Source organism: Bombina bombina, chromosome 6, assembly GCF_027579735.1.
Source record: "Bombina bombina isolate aBomBom1 chromosome 6, aBomBom1.pri, whole genome shotgun sequence".
NCBI lineage: Eukaryota > Metazoa > Chordata > Amphibia > Anura > Bombinatoridae > Bombina > Bombina bombina.
The window spans coordinates 74,500,352-74,519,158 of NC_069504.1; the positions used below are offsets into that span (position 1 = coordinate 74,500,352).

Consider the following 18,807-nt stretch of genomic DNA (forward strand, 5'->3'; position numbering starts at 1 on the left):
GAGGCGGACCCTGTATATGCTGCCTCAGATAACCGCCAGCACCATCGGCAGAAGGTATGGCTCGAGGGGCGATCTACCGAGGGATTGAGAGACACAGGGGCTACTATCACGCTGGTACAGAGTCATTTGGTGCCGGAGCACAAGCGATCTGGACAGACTGTGGCCGTTAGAGTGGCGGGGGGGGATGTGTACAAAATTCCAACAGCTAAAGTGCATCTTGATTGGGGAGCGGGAAAGGGGGCTGTGAACTTGGGCATAATGGATAATTTACCTGCCGAAGTACTACTGGGCAATGATTTGGGCCCCATGACTTCTGCCTATGCTCCAGTATGCAACAACGAGGCGGACCCAGTGACTACACGGGCCCAAGCCCGGACGGAGCGAGAACTCTCACCAGTGCGGGAGACACAGGTAAGACCTACCCCGACATTGCCTGACATGTTAGGCCCCATACCCTGGGACACCCCAGATGCTTTCGAGACAGAGTCTAAGACTGACCCGACCTTACAAAAGTACCGGGAACGAGCAGAGACCGGAGGGGGCGGGGCAGATAATGAAACATTCTTATGGGAAAAAGGGAAACTATACCGCTGGACAGAGAAAAGGGGACAGCGTAGGCGACAGCTGGTAGTGCCCCACAAATACCGTCAAGAAATCCTCAAGATAGGCCATGACATCCCCTTAGCAGGCCACCTAGCTGTAACCCGTACCCTACACCGCATTACTCACACGTTCTTTTGGCCAGGGGTACACGCCGACGTTAGAACTTACTGTAACACCTGCGATGTGTGTCAACGAGTAGGAAGGCGAGGCGATCACCCTAAAGCCCATCTAGTAAATATGCCCATTGTAGAGGAACCCTTCAGCCGGGTTGCTATTGACCTAGTGGGACCACTGGCTACCCCTAGTCCCTCCGGTAAGCGCTACATTCTTACCGTAGTGGACTACGCTACCAGGTACCCAGAGGCTGTCGCCCTATCCAACATACAAGCGGATACGGTAGCGAATGCACTAGTACAGGTGTTCTCCCGGGTAGGATTTCCAAAAGAAATCCTATCCGACCGAGGCACCCAATTTACGGCTGAATTGACCCAACAACTCTGGCAGGTTTGCAAAATTAAGTCCCTCCTGAGCTCCCCATACCACCCCCAGACGAACGGGCTGTGTGAGAGGTTCAATGGGACCCTCAAGCAAATGCTCAAGACGTTCACTCAGGAATACCGAGACTGGGAACGCTTCCTGCCGCACCTCCTTTTTGCTTATCGGGAGGTGCCCCAGGAAACGACAGGGTTCTCTCCCTTCGAGTTGCTCTACGGAAGAAAGGTACGGGGACCCCTAAACCTGATCCGGGAGCACTGGGAGGGAGAGATGGAGACTGACGGTGTCCCCATTGTGCCATACGTGCTGGAACTCAGGGACCGAATGGAGCAATTAGCCAAATCCGTGCGGGCTAATCTCCAGTCGGCCCAGAGAAGACAGAAAGTATGGTACGATCGGGGGGCCCGAAAGAGAATCTTTACCATAGGACAAAAGGTGTTAGTACTTAAGCCGGTGAAGACAGACAAATTGCAGGCGTCCTGGCAGGGCCCCTACCAGATCGTAGAGAAAAGGGGAGACACCACTTATGTGATAGCTAGCTGCCACGACAACAATCTTAGAAAGACATTCCATGTAAACATGCTCAAGGAATATTTTGAGCGACCAGAGAACGTGACGGCCGTATGTTGTTCCCCTCAGGAAGGCCCCGACAGTCTACCCATTCCAGACCTATTAGAAAAGAGTCTCCCCACAGGTATAGTGGCTCAGGTTCAGATAGGAGACCGACTTAGCCCCACTGAAAGGGAGCAGCTCAACCAACTCCTACAGTCCAAACACCTCACCTTCTCCCCGAAGCCAGGGTACACTACTTTAACCACCCACCAGGTAGATACTCCGGGACAAGCTCCCTTGCGCCAGGCTCCGTACCGAATCCCCGAAGCAGTTAGGATAGGAATGAAGAAGGAGATCGATGAGATGCTCCAACTCGGGGTAATTGAGCCCTCCGATAGTCCCTGGGCCTCCCCAGTTGTCTTGGTGCCCAAGAAAGATGGGACCACCCGGTTCTGCGTAGACTATCGGAGGCTCAATGAAAAGACCGTGACGGACGCTTACCCTATGCCCAGGGTAGACGAGCTACTCGATCGTATAGCCAGGGGAAATTACCTGACCACTATTGACCTCTGCAAAGGTTACTGGCAGATTCCCCTGGCCCCGGAGGCTATCCCCAAGTCGGCATTCGTCACCCCATTCGGCTTATATCAGTTTAGGGTAATGCCGTTTGGGATGAAGAATGCCCCAGCTACATTCCAGCGCTTGGTGGATAGGCTCCTGGATGGCTTCCAGAGTTTTGCTTGCGCCTACCTGGACGACATAGCGATCCACAGTGAGTCATGGGAGGACCACTTAGCTCACATAGGAATGGTTCTGGATCAGATCCGGGCTGCTGGCCTGACTCTGAAGCCAGAAAAATGCCACTTTGGGATGGCCGAGGTACAGTACCTGGGTCACCGGGTGGGGTGTGGAAAGCAGCGACCAGAGCCGGCCAAGATAGAAGCTGTCGCCAATTGGCCCACCCCCATCACTAAGACTCAGGTCCTAGCCTTCCTGGGCACGGCAGGGTACTATAGACGGTTCGTACCAGACTACAGCACACTTGCCAAACCCCTGACTGACTTGACCAAGAAGAACTTACCTCGACAGGTCCTGTGGTCTCCCCACTGTGAAACGGCTTTCCAGGCTCTCAAAAATGCTCTAATTAACGCTCCTGTCTTGGCGGCTCCAGCCCTTAACAAACGTTTTATCGTCCACACAGATGCTTCCATGTTCGGGCTGGGAGCCGTCCTCAGCCAAGTAGGCGAAGATGGAGGGGAGCATCCAGTTGCCTACATCAGCCGGAAGCTCCTGCCCCGCGAAGTCAGCTATGCAGCGGTCGAAAAGGAGTGTTTGGCTTTGGTGTGGGCATTAAAGAAATTGACTCCCTATTTATATGGGCAGGAGTTCACTCTGGTCACCGACCATAACCCGTTGGTGTGGCTGAACCGGGTCTCTGGAGATAATGGCAGGCTATTACGTTGGAGTTTATCGTTGCAACCCTTCAATTTCACCATTACTTACAGACCTGGGAAACAGAATGGCAACGCCGACGGGTTGTCCAGACAAACCGACCTCAGCCCCGCATAACCAGCGGTCTGGACAGCCTTAGTCTGCCCCGAAAAGGGGTCAGACCGTGTCTGCCAGAGTGTTCCACAGAAAGGGAGCACTGTTACAGAAGCATTAGTTATTTTGTTGTGAAGAAACTTATTTCCCAGCAGCAATGCCTGAACCAGCCAAGCCAGCGCCTAAGAAGGGCTCCAAGAAAACTGTAACAAGTATCATTTCATAAAGGGTTAACTCTGTTCAGTTTTGAGAAAACTATTTTCTGAGGCAGGTTTCCTAGCATATTGTGTACTGTAATTAAGTTTGTGATAAGCATTCACTGCTAGGTGATAAGAAGGACTCAATTGTTTTCTTGTGTGTACTTGTTATCTGCGGTGGCCTGTCCAAGGGCTTTGTCTAAATGTGTGATGGGGGATTTTATGCTTCCCCCCCTGGGAGTGCCCTGTGTGCATGTAACCTAAATAAAAAGCAGGCTGGGCATCCCAGTCCTCAGTTCTTGGTTGTCCCTCAATCGCAGCGTTGACTCGTTTTTGTGGGCAGAAGGGTATCCTAGCTGTACTACAGCTAAGGGGGATTATTCTACATTTGCGAGACTCATATAGAATACTATGGAAAGCAGTTTCTCCCCTCTTCAGCAATAGGAATCCAGGCTACTAAGCGGTCCATCTCTCAGCGAGACTAAGGGTAACCGTAACAATTACTTTCTCCAACGGTGTGTCCGGTCCACGGCGTCATCCTTACTTGTGGGATATTCTCTTCCCCAACAGGAAATGGCAAAGAGCCCAGCAAAGCTGGTCACATGATCCCTCCTAGGCTCCGCCTACCCCAGTCATTCGACCGACGTAAAGGAGGAATATTTGCATAGGAGAAACCATATGATACCGTGGTGACTGTAGTTAAAGAAAATAAATTATCAGACCTGATTAAAAAACCAGGGCGGGCCGTGGACCGGACACACCGTTGGAGAAAGTAATTTATCAGGTAAACATAAATTCTGTTTTCTCCAACATAGGTGTGTCCGGTCCACGGCGTCATCCTTACTTGTGGGAACCAATACCAAAGCTTTAGGACACGGATGAAGGGAGGGAGCAAATCAGGTCACCTAAATGGAAGGCACCACGGTTTGCAAAACCTTTCTCCCAAAAATAGCCTCAGAAGAAGCAAAAGTATCAAACTTGTAAAATTTGGTAAAAGTGTGCAGTGAAGACCAAGTCGCTGCCCTACATATCTGATCAACAGAAGCCTCGTTCTTGAAGGCCCATGTGGAAGCCACAGCCCTAGTGGAATGAGCTGTGATTCTTTCAGGAGGCTGCCGTCCGGCAGTCTCATAAGCCAATCTGATGATGCTTTTAATCCAAAAAGAGAGAGAGGTAGAAGTTGCTTTTTGACCTCTCCTTTTACCAGAATAAACAACAAACAAGGAAGATGTTTGTCCAAAATCCTTTGTAGCATCTAAATAGAATTTTAGAGCGCGAACAACATCCAAATTGTGCAACAAACGTTCCTTCTTTGAAACTGGAAAATTCTAAGCCATCTCCGTGGAGATGTTGCCTGTACAACGGCAAAGAGAATGACTGGGGTAGGCGGAGCCTAGGAGGGATCATGTGACCAGCTTTGCTGGGCTCTTTGCCATTTCCTGTTGGGGAAGAGAATATCCCACAAGTAAGGATGACGCCGTGGACCGGACACACCTATGTTGGAGAAATAGAAATTAAATCATCTACAGGATAGAAAAATTAGATGAACTTACCAAAAGCACACTAGTACGCAAGTGAGAATCTGGAGATCGAAACAGGAACCTTCCACATGTTTCTAACAGCGTGCACGCCATTTCGATATGGTGATGGGAAAAGTCTGATAAAAGCATCTGCATATGAAATGAGTTATTATTAATACATACAAAAACAAGAGCGTTCTAATGCACTGGATATATTCTAATAACAATCTACATAGAATTTTGAGATAGCAGAATGTGATAAAGGTTTTCTATCTAGTGTCAAAGATTTTATGTTTTTTTTTTTTCAAATTCATTTAAAAATAAATTTGTAATGGGGCCACAAGTAGAACAAGAAAAGATACATAGTATTAATATATTGCTTTTTACTATATTTGTTCATGTACCTAGAAGAATGTGTTTCAAACAACAATTTTCAATGAAACAAAGATATTACAATTTTGCATTTGCATGTATTAAAAGAAATAAAAAAAAGTGTGACTGTACAAGTCACTGTACTATAAAAACATATTGATACAAACCTTTAAACAATGCAGGGTGTCTGTTTTACAAAACATTTTAAACTTTGCGAGTTCTCCAATGAATCTCACGGTCTTGTTCTTAGTTTCAATGTTGATTTGATCCTTTTTTCTCACCTACAAAAGAGTACAGGAAGAATCAATATTTTGGAATGATCTTCATTGAAACAGAGTAGCCCAATCTAAGATCTAAGTTATAATGGGACTACCCACTTCCACGGATTATACCATTTTTGCATATGGATTATGAGGATATTTCGTAACATGAATCGTATGCCCCTAAAATATAGTTGTGTTATAGTTAGCATTTTTCTGTATTTTTCTAGAGATGTACAATTATAAGCGATGTTACATCTCACTTTTGTTTTATAAACAAACAAAAAGAAGCAATCTTGTTTCAGGTATTAAAATGTCTAAATACTTGTTCACCAGAATAGAAAAAGTAAAAAAATAAATAAAAAAAAATGAAAAAAACCACACACAAAAAAACCCCATCAAATGTGGGTGGCACCTTGTTTTAAAATAGGAGTGCACAACTATTTTCAATCAGCACATGTTTTCCTATCAACAGCACTAGCTGGTACAGAAAAACAAAATGTATGCTTACCTGATAAATTTATTTATTTCCGTACATGGAGAGTCCACAACTGCATTCCAATTACTAGTGGGAGATTCTAACCAGGAGGAGGCAAAGAGCACCCCAGCAAAGCTGTTAAGCTGCCTTATCCATAACCCCCAGTCATTCAGCCGAAGTAAATGAAAACGAAAGAAAACACAAGGGTTAAAAGGTGCCCGAAATTTACTCAAAAAAACTGCCGAATTATTAATAAAAAAAGAGGGCGGGGGTCGTGGACTCTCCATGTCCAGAAAGAAATAAAATGTATCAGGTAAGCATAAATTTTGTTTTCTTCCCTATGACATGGAGAGTCCACGACTGCATTCCAATTACTAGAAGGAACCAATACCCAAGCTATAGGACACGGAATGAACAGGGAGGGAGAAAAAGGCAGGAGGACCTAAACAGAAGGCACCACCGCTTGAAGAACCTTTTTCCCAAAAGAAGTCTCAGCCGAGGCAAAAGTATCAAATTTGCAGAATTTGGAAAAAGCATGCAGAGGGGACCATGTTGCCGCCTGGCAAATCTGTTCCACAGAAGCTTCATTTTTGTAGTGGAATGAGTTGTAATTCTCTCAGGAGGCTGCTGTCCAGCAGTCTCATAAGCCAAACAAATCAAACTTCTCAACCAAAGAGACAGAGAAGTAGAAGTGGCCTTCTGACCCTTACGCTTTCCAGAGAAAACAACAAAAACGGCAGAAGATTGCCGAAAATCTTTAGTATCCTGTAAGTAAAATTTTAGAGATTGCACAACATCCAAGTTATGCAAAGACATTCCTTATGAGAGGAAGGATTAGGACAAAAAGAAGAGACAACGATTTCTTGATTAATATTTCGATCCGACACCACCTTAGGGAGAAACCCCAATTTAGTATGAAGGACCGCCTTATCAGCATGAAAAATAAGGTAGGGGGAATCACACTGCAGAGCTGAAAGCTCAGACACTCTGCGAGCGGAAGAAATGGCAACAAGAAACAAAACTTTCCAGGATAACAGGTTTAAACACAGTCCTGATTCTAACCAGGGCCTGTACAAAGCCTTGAACATCTGGGAGGTCTGCCAGACATTTGTGCAAAAGGATAGATAATGCAGAAATCTGACCCTTTAGGGTACTGACCGATAAACCCTTATCCAGTCCATCCTGAAGAAAAGGCAAAATCCAGGGAATCCACACCCGGCTCCAGGAGAATCCCGTAGATTCACACCAGTAAAGATATTTACGCCATATCTTAGGGAAAATCTTGCGAGTAACCGGTTTTCAAGCCTGTATCATAGTTTCAATGACCGCTGGAGAAAAAACATGTTTAGACAGAACTAGGCGTTCAATCTCCAAGCAGTTAGCTTCATAGAATTTAGGTTTGGATAGAGAAAAGGACAGAGGATAGAGAAGTAGAAGGTCTTTCCTCTGAGGTAACCTCCAAGGAGGTAGAGATGACATCCTTACTAGATCAGCGAACCAGATCCTGCGAGGCCATGCAGGAGCTATTAGAATCACTGATGCTCTCTCCCGTTTGATACGAGCAATGACTCGTGGAAGGAGAGCAAACGGGGGAAACAGATAAGCCTGAGAAAACCTCCAAGGAACCGCTAGAGCATCTATCAGAACGGATCTCTTGACCTTGAACCGTACTTTTGGAACCTTGGCGTTTTGGAGAGACAGAAGCCTTACCATCAGGCAGATTTTTTCTTACGCTTACCCGATGAAGGGAAAGCTGACAAAGCCGCTGTTACAGCAGAAGAAATCTGAGCTGCAAAATCCCCAGGTAAATAAACACCCCCAGGTAGATGAGAGGACATAGAAGGCACTAAGGCTTGGGACGTCTAAGGAGAAAGCTGCAGCATGTCAGGCACAGTATCTTGAGAGACACTTGGCTCAGAAGGGAGAATTTCTTTTTACATTTTAATGTTTTTTTCTAAACAAGAGGAACAAAACTGAATAGGTAGGGCAATCTGGTTGTCTAAACAAAACAAACATCTATCCGTAGAGATAGACGGATCCTGATCTGTATCCATAGCTTAGATAACAGGTCCCACTAGCAATTTCCAAGCATATACATTTTAATGTAAAAAACTAAATTTTTCATCTTTCAGATAAATAGTAATATTAAATAGTAAATATTAAATACTAGAATTGAATTCAAATATATAAATAAAAATATAAACTTGAAAAAATTGCCTCAGATGCCTGAGGCTCCTACCGGCCAGAAAAAAAAATCCCACTAGTAAGAGCAACTCTCTAGCAGTGATTTTCTCCTCTGATAATCTGGGGAGCTGATAAACAGAAGCCGATTCAAAAGATGTTCAAGTAGAGACAAAGACGGCTGTACTAAAATCTTTAACCGCTCCGTAAAAGAGGAAGTGCGGTCGACACATGATCGGCAAACCAGAAAAAACTATGTCACAGAAATTTACACAGCTCTAAATAGAGCGCGAAGAAAGCTGCAGTTTAAGTATCAAGTCCATTTAATATAATTGGTAATCAAGTGGCCCAACAATAAATAAGATATATGTTAAGTCCTGAACCTAGTAGGTAACCAATAAAAAGTCCTTTACTGTTAACCCATGAACTCCCCTGGCCAAGTGAACTCCCCATATAAACTGACCTCTCTCATACTATATAAAAATACACAAGCGCCATGTCCTTAATAAGGAGAATTAAGTCCCAAAGGAAGGATCTGAAAAAGAGGAGTAACCTCTTAAGTGCTGCTATCCTTCCGTACCTAGAAGGCAAAAGCACTTACCTTAGATCCAACTGCATAATAGATGCTGATCCTTAGGTGTGGCAGGCGTCTTCACTCCCTCTCATAAACCTGTAGGAAAAGAAAGAACAGAGTAACTAACTCTGGCATTCTGCAAAGGGGTAGCAAAGTGTTAAAAGTAAATCAAAGACTTTCAACACTTTTTAACTGCTAAAAGCCACCATTACTCTTACTCAAGAGATTGACATGGACACAGCTAGACCCCAATCCTTGGGTGCAGGGAAAAGTACCCATAAAGGATTTAAATCTTCAGACACCAACTTTGCACAACCTCCATTGACAGAGGCAAAGAGAATGACTGGGGGCTATGGGTTAGGCAGTTACACTTAACAGCTTTGCTGAGGTACTCTTTGCCTCATGCTGCTGGCCAGGAGTTGAATATCCCACTAGTAATTGGAATTCAGTTGTTGACTCTCCATGTCATAGGAAAGAAAATTATGTAATATTTAAAAAAATCTTTAAAAAAGCCTTTTAACCTTGTTCTTAATAAACCTTTTAGGCTGTACGATACGGATGTCCTGCTGGTGATTCAGTAATAAATATAAAATTTTCATTTTTTAACCTTATAAGTATTTTCCATTTGTGCCTCTCAGCATTTGATGTTACCGCACTTTGTTGGATCTTTATCTCTTGGAGGCTGGAATGACTGAATGTGACCAAAAGAGCAGGAAGCGTACACCGCACTGCCATTCTTGTAATTGAAATCTATAGTTGTTTGGAGATAGGACTTTAAAGTGTTTACTATAATCAAAATATAGAGGATCTGAACACAATGGAGGAACAACCATCTCTTGATGGGTATTTTCCTATAGGAAACAAAATTATATTTAGTAAAAAGTATAGCATTCAACTTGTGATAGTGAAAAATGTAGAATCACAGACAAGGTTAACGATTTAAAAACTCTATGGGCTCCATTTATCAAGCCTTCTCCTCTACGACTGCACAAGAGAACCTGCATTCAGTAATTATCAAGCAGCGGACAGGGGGCGGTGTTGCACGCAAAAGCAAAATATCTATCGTGTGCAATGGTAAATTCCGGCAGTGGATTGCTGCTCACCAGAGGCGAGCTGGGGCGGAAAGGGGCGAATATGTACACCACTGTCCGCCCTCTCTTGATAAATCAAGTCATTTATGTTAAAGATTGCTAAAAGAAAGAGTACTTTCCCAGTTAATAGACAACAGCAATGTAATGCAAAGGTTTCAAGACAAGAACATTGTAATATATAGAAAAGTAAGTTCAGATGACAGGGTGGAGAGCTGAGAAACGCGTTGTGCAACTGTTTTTAAATATACACAGGGAACATGTTATGCCCTCTGGTTTTAAATGTATTTTATAATTAGAAATCTTAATTTTTTGAGACATCTGGGAGTCTGAGCTTTATTATCCAGCTCATAGCATAAGGAGCGATCAAAGGCGAATCTCTGCTCTATGGATCAGTGAGCTGGGACACTGAGTTCCCAGAACGCCCCACTAAGCACAATTGGGTGCTGCCATACTTGTGAGTATGTTTCTTTAGTGTATATCTATTTTTAATATCATCAGTTTCACACGAAAGGCGCCCTTGTTTTCTTTTTCACTGAAGTATAATTCTAACTAACGCCTGAACAAAAGTCTGAACCTCAGGAAGTTTAGCTAACGTCCTATGAAAAAGATATAAGCCAGAAAATAGTGGACAAACACTTGACAAGGTCTTCCTGAAAACTTAAGGATTCTAGGAATTTTAAATTACTGAATCAAATAAATCTCTTCGTTCCAAAACTAGGCATTCAAAGTCCACGCCATTAAATTAGAGATTTGAGACCTTGATAGAGAAGAAAACCTTAAGACAACAGAATCTGTCTCAGAGGAAAATAACTATGGAAAACAAAAGGACATTTGCACTAGGTCCACATACCAAGTCTTGTGGTGGCAGGCTGGAGCAACTAATATTACGACCGTTGACTCCTGTTTCATCCAATGAAGACTCTTGAAATAAAAGCAAACAGGTATGCTAGATGAAAGTCCCATGGACATACCAAGGTGACCAATATGTGAACCTAGGATCTTTTGATCTTGCACAATAGCTTGGAACTATGAGATTTAAGTGAGAGGCCATTAAAACTAAGTCATGTAAGCCAATTAGATCAATAATCAACCACAATGTCCTATGGATAGACCACTCTCATGAATGGACCGATCAACTGCTGGAATGATCCCCCTCCCAAATGTTCACACATGGTATTGTGATTGCCAATAGGGATCTATAATTCCTCTCTGCCCAAGACAGAGTAATAGACTTATGTAGATCAGCACCATGATATTGTCCGACTGGAAACGGATAAACTTTCCTCCTTCAAAAGAGGCCAGCGCTGACTAGCCCGATAACTGCTCAAAGTTCTGGAATATTGATTGGTAACTTTGCCTCAAGGTGATACCAAACTCCTTGCAATCTTCGAGAAATCGAGACCACCCCCCAGACTGAGAGACCGGAATTTGCTGGTAAAAAAGACAAAGACTAACAAAGGAAGGATGTCCCAAGGGCCAAAGACAGACATTGTGTCTTTAAGAAAGAGATTGACTGATGGAGAAATCCAAAGCAATCTGTGTACAAATGTAGATAATTTATTAGCTACTAATGTAGCATAGCCATTGTGATGACCAGAGTTAGCCAACCCTGCGCCAGTCACTTGTTTGGCACAGAAAGGGTTATCAGACTCCTTCTACTGTCACTAATCTGTCACAATCTAGCCACGCCAGGCAAGCTTGTGACTTAGCTCAGTGGGTGCAAGGGTTAACAACACTCTCTAGTCTGTACTAGACGTAAAAGAAATGCCCAAATCTTGCCTTTAATGGCACCCACACTAAACTAAAACTATAACTAGCTGTAATCACTTAAGATTATATGATATGGGAAATCTTAAGCAAAACCCAGAACCTTAGAAATTAAATCCCAGATTACAATTTAGCAAAAAAATAACATAAAATCACAGTACTAACACTATCAGTCTCTTTCAGTAACATGGTTCAAATATTAGACAAAGGTCAAAGCTTAATAAATGAATTATTTATTATGCCAAAAATATTATACACAATGCATTATTAATAAAAAGCTGTTACAAGTAAAATTACACACAAGCAAACCGTTTTAAAATAAAAGGGAGAAATAGCAGATTTTATACTTTACTAGTCCTAATATCTGTGCCAAGGAGATGGCATGAGGCAATGGGTCCTTACTCCGTTCGTAACAGCTTCCCTTGTAAGAATGACCATTTTACATGTTAAAACACAAAAGTTTATACAATTTTCAGGAGATCAGGTTGCTTGCCCAACCCTCTTTGCAGGGGCTGGGAAGCCCCCTATCTTTTACGACAGTCCATAAACTAAGTCTTTGCCTGAAATCAGAGAACACATCATTTCTGCTAGATACATCCATTTTCATCTAGACAGAAAGGAAATCTCTTATTTACATTGTAAGAATCAGTTTGATACCAAATATGACATGGTTGCCATATTTCCCTTCATCTAATGTTATAACATGTTTTAAACACATATCTAACATTGTACCCATGTCCCTTTATTGACCTGATTGGTTTCTGGGAAGAAGCACTGCTCTGTGGCTCTAGAGCTGACACTTTTTAATGGCTGAATGCACCAATGCCTATATGATAACATTTAGTCAAGTGGGACTAAGAAACTATTTATTAGGGGATCTGACACATCAAATGGAAATCATATGCCTACCTATCAACACACAGTTCTTCTTAAAAAACAAAAAACTGTCTGTAATTATACCACTTATCCCCTAAATGCAAGCAACATTTACATTTCCCACATGTAGCCAATTCTCACATTTTACATTTAGAAGAGAGTATTACTCTCAACTTTACCCCAACCCCTCCCAGTAACAGTCTAAACATAAACCTAGCCTATGAGAGCAAGTTCCCAAGCTAGGTTCCCTATTCCTATTCCTTAAACATTATCCTGTCTTACCCTTATACACTTGGGCAGCGTGAGGATAGAAAAAAAGGGAGGGGGAAGAAGCAGACTGTTTCCACCCTCTCTCCTCTCTCCCACCAACACCCTAATGGGAGCAGTATGTGGTTACAGTCGCCTCGCAAGGCATCTTCTAAAAATATGTCAGCATTAAACAACTGTTTTTAGCTCACAGGCTAAAGAGAATTAACCCCTTAGCATCTAAATCGAGGTATTCATAACAGCCATTAATAGGGTCTTGAGTGAAGAGGGGGCTAAAGAAACAGACTGAAGCAGCCTCCAAAAGACCCACCACCTCCATGCACTGATCTACCAATGGATGGAGCTTATTGAAGGAAGAAACACACCCTCAGAATCGTAATAATGCAACATTTCGTCAGGAAAATAGATGCATAAGGATTGAGTCTATTATAACTCCTGTAAATGCTACGCTACCCTCTTGGAAGGATATAAGGAGTTATAGGTAAATTGATACTCCAACTATTGTCTTAAAAGACAGAGATTTAAGAGTAAGAGAAACAGCTGTTGACAGAAAATACGCTTGCACTAGATATCAGCCAGATAAGGAGTAACTGAAATGTCCAGATTGTAATCACCAGCAAAAAAGTGTATCCCACACAGAGTGGTAAACAGATATAGAGTTTTGCTGATATACAAAACCTTAGGAACTGAAAATAATCCCTATGTATAGGGATGTGCAGATAAGAATCCTAGAGGTCTATAATAGTCATAAACTTACCCTTGATTAAGGGGAAAATCTCTTGATCCTGACATTACACAGGTAATAGGATTAAAAATGTCCCTATACTCCAAATCCTTTTGTAAATGTTGCCACTCAAAGATCATAGACAACATTTGGATAGGAACTTTGGTCAATCAGAGGGCCTCTGATTCAAAGAGAACAAAACACTTGATCTCTTGAAGGATAAGAGAATCAGTCCGGATATCCAAACTATTTTCAGGGTAGAACCTGAAATGTAACAACATATACATAGGTTTATACAAAGTTTCAAAATTCGTACATGGCAAACATCAGATGTAGTATACATGTACCTACTTAAAGGACCAGTAAATACAGTAGATTTGCATAATCAACAAATGCATGATAAAAACACAATGCAATAGCACTAAGCCTGAACTTCAAATGAGTAATGGATTTGAAGTTAGTTATGTCTATTGCCACTCCCCCTGTATCATGTGACAGCCATCAGCCAATCACAAATGCATATACGTATATACTGTGAATTCTTGCGCATGATCAGTTGGAGCAAGTGACTCATAAAGTATAAATATAAAAAAAAGACTGAGCACGTTTTGTTAATAGAAGTAAATTGGAAAGTTTTATAAAATGACCTGCTCTATCTGAATCATGAAAGTTTAATTTTGACTTGAGTGTCCCTTTAAAGGGACACTCTAAGGTTAGAAACATCTGTTCCAAGATAAAGAGTCAAATTTACTAAAAAAAAAATCTAGTCTGGCAAAATAATTAATAAAAATATCTTACCCTTCAGTAATAAGACATTTAAAAAATGGCAGTTGCACTCAAACAAAGAAAAAGCTAAGGAAATTAAAAAAAAAGATGGAAATAGCCCAGTTACAAACAGTAATTTATGTTTTCAATCTAAAGGGGAGGGGAGTCCACGACTTCATTCATTTCTTGTGGGAAACAAATACCCAAGCTGTAGACGACACTGAATGAACAACAGGAGCGCAAAGGAAGCGGATCCTATTCTGAGGGCACCACAGCCTGCAAAACCTCTCTCCCAAAAACTGCTTCTGCCGAAGCAAAAACGTAAATTTTTGTAAAAGTATGTAAGAAGGACCAGGTAGCCGCCTTACAAATCCGATCCATAGAGGCCTCATTCTTGAAGGCCCAAGAAGAAGCCACAGCTCTCGAATAAGCCGTGATCCTCTGAGGAGGCTTATGTCCCGCTGTCTCATAGGCCAAGCGAATCATGCTAATCAACCAAAAGGACAAAGAATTTGAAGAGTCTCTCTGCCCCTTGCGCTTCCCTGAATACACCACAAAGAGAGATGTAGATTGTCTGAAATCCTGGCCTGAATGAGAGTATCAATCACTCTCTCAGAGAATCCTCTCTTGGCTAAGACTAAGCGTTCAATCTCCACGATCTCCTCAAACACCTCGGGGTGGAGAGACCATTCACCCGGATGGAAGGATTGTCTGCTGAGAAAATCCGCTTCCCAGTTGTGGGACTCTGCCCATACCAATATCCGAGATAACTCCTTCATTTCTAGGGAGCTTCACATCCCCCCTGATGGTTGATGTAGGCCACCGAGGTAATGTCTGTCTGGAATCTAATGAAGCCGAACGACCCCCAGGAGAGGCCAAGCTTTCAGAGCATTGTGGATCGCTCGAAGTTCCAGAATATTGATCGGGAGGAGAGACTCCTCTCAAGACAACCTTCCTTGTGCCAACCTGGAACCCAAAACAGCCCCCCATCCTGTCAGACTCGCGTCCGTGGTCACAATCTCCCAGGACGGCTTCAAGAAGGATGTCCCCTGGGACAGTTCCGAGTGGATCCACCAAGAGAGGGATTCCCTCATCTGATTGTCCAGAGAAATACGTAGGGATAGGTCTGAGTGATCGCCGTTCCACTGCTTCAACATACACAGCTGAAGAGGTCAGAGGTGGAACCTGACAAATGGAATGACATCGATGCTGGATACCATGAGCCCAATCACCTCCATACACTGAGCCACAGAGGGTATTGAGGAGGACTGAAGGACAAGACAGGTGGACACAATTTGCGTGCGTCTCTGATCTGTCAGAAATATCTTCATGGATATAGAGTCTATTACCATGCCCAGGAATTCCACCCTGTTGCTGGGAACCAGGGAACTCTTTCCTGAGTTTATCTTCCATCCGTGAGATTGGAGAAGAAAAAGGAGAGCCCTCGAGTGTTCCTCTGCAAGACTGAGCGTCTGCTCCTGGACTAGGATGTCATCCAGATAAAGCGCCACAGCAATGCCTCTGGATCTTGCTACTGCAAGCAGCGCCCCCAGAACCTTCGTGAAGACTCTCGGGGCCGTCGCCAGACCGAAGGGAAGGGCCAAAAGCTGGAAGTGTTGGTCCAGAAACGCAAATCTCAGGAACCTGAAGTGATCCCTGTGGATTGGCACATGAAGGTAGGCATCCTTCAAGTCTATTGTTGTCATGAACTGTCCCTCCTGAACTAGGTGCAGAATAGATCTGATGGCCAGAGATTTGTTTCAACTTTTTAGGTCCAGAATCGGGCGAAACGTGCCCTCCTTCTTTGGGACCACAAAAAGGTTTGAATAGTACCCTAGACCTCTCTCTGCTGGAGGTACTGGTACAATTTCTCCTAGAGAAGAGAGATCCCTCACACATTCTAGAAAGGCGTCCCTCTTTTCTGGTCTTGAAGACAGGTTTGAAAAGAGGAATCTGCCCCAAGTCGGATGAAATCTGAACCCTATCCTGTACCCCTGGGCGATTACCTCCAGAACCCAAGGGTCCTGAATATCCTGCAACCAGACTTCTGAGAAGAGAGATAATCTGCCCCCTACTCGGTCTGTTGATCGGTCGAGGGCTGCCCCTTCATGACGATTTTGTCTAGTCAGGGGTCTTGTTCTGCTTGGACTTATTCCAAGACTGAGCAGGCTTCCAAGTTCCCTTAGACTGCTACACTTTCACCACAAGCTGCTGGGCCTTGTCCGAACAAAAGGGACGAAAAGTAGATCCCTTAGGTTTAGCCTTCTTATCCTGTGGCAGGAAGGCACCCTTGCCTCCCGTGACCGTGGATATGATCGAGTCCAGTCCTGGACCAGTCCTGAAAGGGAAGGGATAGAAGCCTAAATTTAGAGGTCATGCCCACAGACCATGACTTTAGCCACAGAGCCCTATGTGCTAGGACAGAAAAACCTGATATTTTTGCATTCAGGCGAATAATCTGCATATTGGCGTCACAAATAAAAGAATTATCTACCCTCAAGGTTTAATTCTATCCTGTATCTTGTCAAGGAGAGTCTCCCTCTCGACCATCTCAGACAGGCATTTGCACCAATATGTTGCAGCTCCAGCTACCGCCGCTGCTGGCTGATAAAAAAAACCCCTTGTGCTGAAACATCTTTCTCAACATGTTTTCTAACTTTTTATCCATGGGCTCCTTAAACGACGAACTATCCTCGAGAGGGATCGTCGTACGCTTTGTGAGCGTGGAGATAGCACCATCCACCTTAGGGACAGTCCCCCATAGCTCGAGCTGAGAGTCCGGAATGGGGAACAGTTTCTTAAAAGAAGAGAAAGGGGAAAAGGATGAACCCAATTTCTCCCATTCATTCTTATTAATGTTAGCCATCTTAACAGGAACCGGGAAGGTCTGAGGCACCGCCCTGTTCTCATATACTTTATCAAGTTAAGCAATTGAAGGTTCCTCCGGTAGTTCCGGTTCCGGAACCTCCAGCGTAGCAAGCACTTGTTTCAGTAAAGAGAGTAAATTTTCCATTCTAAACCTAAAGTCTGGTTCCTCCGCAGCCGCCGGTTTAGATGACACAGACTCCGACCCAGAAGGGACGTCCTCCGAAGAGTCGGAGTTGTCCTTGTCAGCGGATGATCTTTCCGATATATCCATTGGAGTAGATGACCCCTGGGCCGGGCCACAATGTTTTACCTTACGCTTGTGCTAAGCAGAACTTGGTAAGGAACTAATCACCGCAGACAACGCCGTTTGCAGTTGATCCGCAATATCTGACGGCCAGCGCCCCTCTCCTTCAGGAGGATTAGTCGTGCCCTGGGGAGCTGCATGTGTAATCGGAGATGAATGTAGAGAATGCACCTCACGAGACGAAGAACCCTTGGGAGGTGGACGGCTCAGTAGTACTAAACATCTTATTCTTTCTAGATGTAGTAATCTTGTCAAGGCATGTGGAACAGAGTTGAGCAGGTGGATCTACCAGAACCTCCTCACAGTAAACACAGGTATTAGACTTTGTTAAAAGAGGGAGTACCCTCCAACATGTCAGAGTCCTCCATAGCTCAAGCTTTTATTACAGACTAGATATAATATATAAATGGCACCTTTATAGTTCCAATGGACAGGGCACTCACCACCTCCTTAGACCCGGACCACAGAAAAACCCTGTGACGAAAGGCAAAGAATGACTGGGGGATGAGGGGAGTGGGGAGGTATTTAAGCCTTTGGCTGGGGTGTCTTTACCTCCTCCTGGTGGCTAGGTTCTTAATTCCCACAAGTAATGAATGAAGCTGTGGACTCTCCTCCCCTTTAGATGGAAATAAGGTTACATTTAGATAAAACTTCCAGGTGAATTAGCTGAATAATAAATAGCAACTTTTACCACATAATGCAATTTCCATAATTACTAGACTAAGTATGAAAAGTCTAAGTAATAAAGGTGGAATTAGTCTGTTATATGTGTATGTCCCTTGGCTATAATATTGGTTTAACTTCTAATAGCCTGTGGGCTATGTGAGTGCACTTGCCTCAGATGCACTCACTCTACCTTGGATACTGGATGCAAAAAAGACTGCTTCCGGAAGAGAGCCTATCCAGTGATGTGTACCTCACAGCAGAGGATCTGTGTGTGGAGTATATTGATGACCCAAAAGGAGGAGGATACAGGACTAGTCCCCGCGACACCTGTGGAAGGCTTATAACTACGTTTTTAATGGGATTCATTTTGTCACTGCCCAATACTCCAGTCTCCCCTCTGTCTCTCAGTAGCAGCTCTGAGGGGGAAAATGGGCCCTAAATTGGCCTCAAGACCTCTCTCAACGAAGAATCTGGAGAATCTAAAGTCTATACCTTTCTTCTGTGGAGGCAAAGAAAAGACTAGAACACCAGAGAGGTGGGAGGGATTAAGTGCTCTTAGAGGTTTATGAATCTTTGCCTCCTCCAAGTGGCCATGAGTAATGGCTCACGGACTCTAACCACCTTACGAAAGAAAAAAGTAATTTCATACTAAATATTATATTCACATGAACATATCTACAGATTTAATTAGACACGGCAACT

The 18,807-nt window shown here is 43.6% G+C and overlaps 1 protein-coding gene across 5 annotated transcripts in view; it reads right to left on the minus strand.

Annotated features, from left to right (window-relative positions):
- UPF2 (UPF2 regulator of nonsense mediated mRNA decay) overlaps positions 1 to 18,807 on the minus strand; it is a 654,310-nt gene that overhangs the window by 378,532 nt on the left and 256,971 nt on the right. For all 5 annotated transcript variants that reach the window (XM_053716468.1, XM_053716466.1, XM_053716467.1 and 2 more), the window contains 2 exons: positions 5,452 to 5,565; positions 4,946 to 5,062 (listed from right to left, as the gene is read on the minus strand). In XM_053716468.1, the coding sequence (XP_053572443.1) occupies positions 4,946 to 5,062; positions 5,452 to 5,565 (231 nt within the window). The remainder of the gene's footprint in view (positions 1 to 4,945; positions 5,063 to 5,451; positions 5,566 to 18,807) is intronic.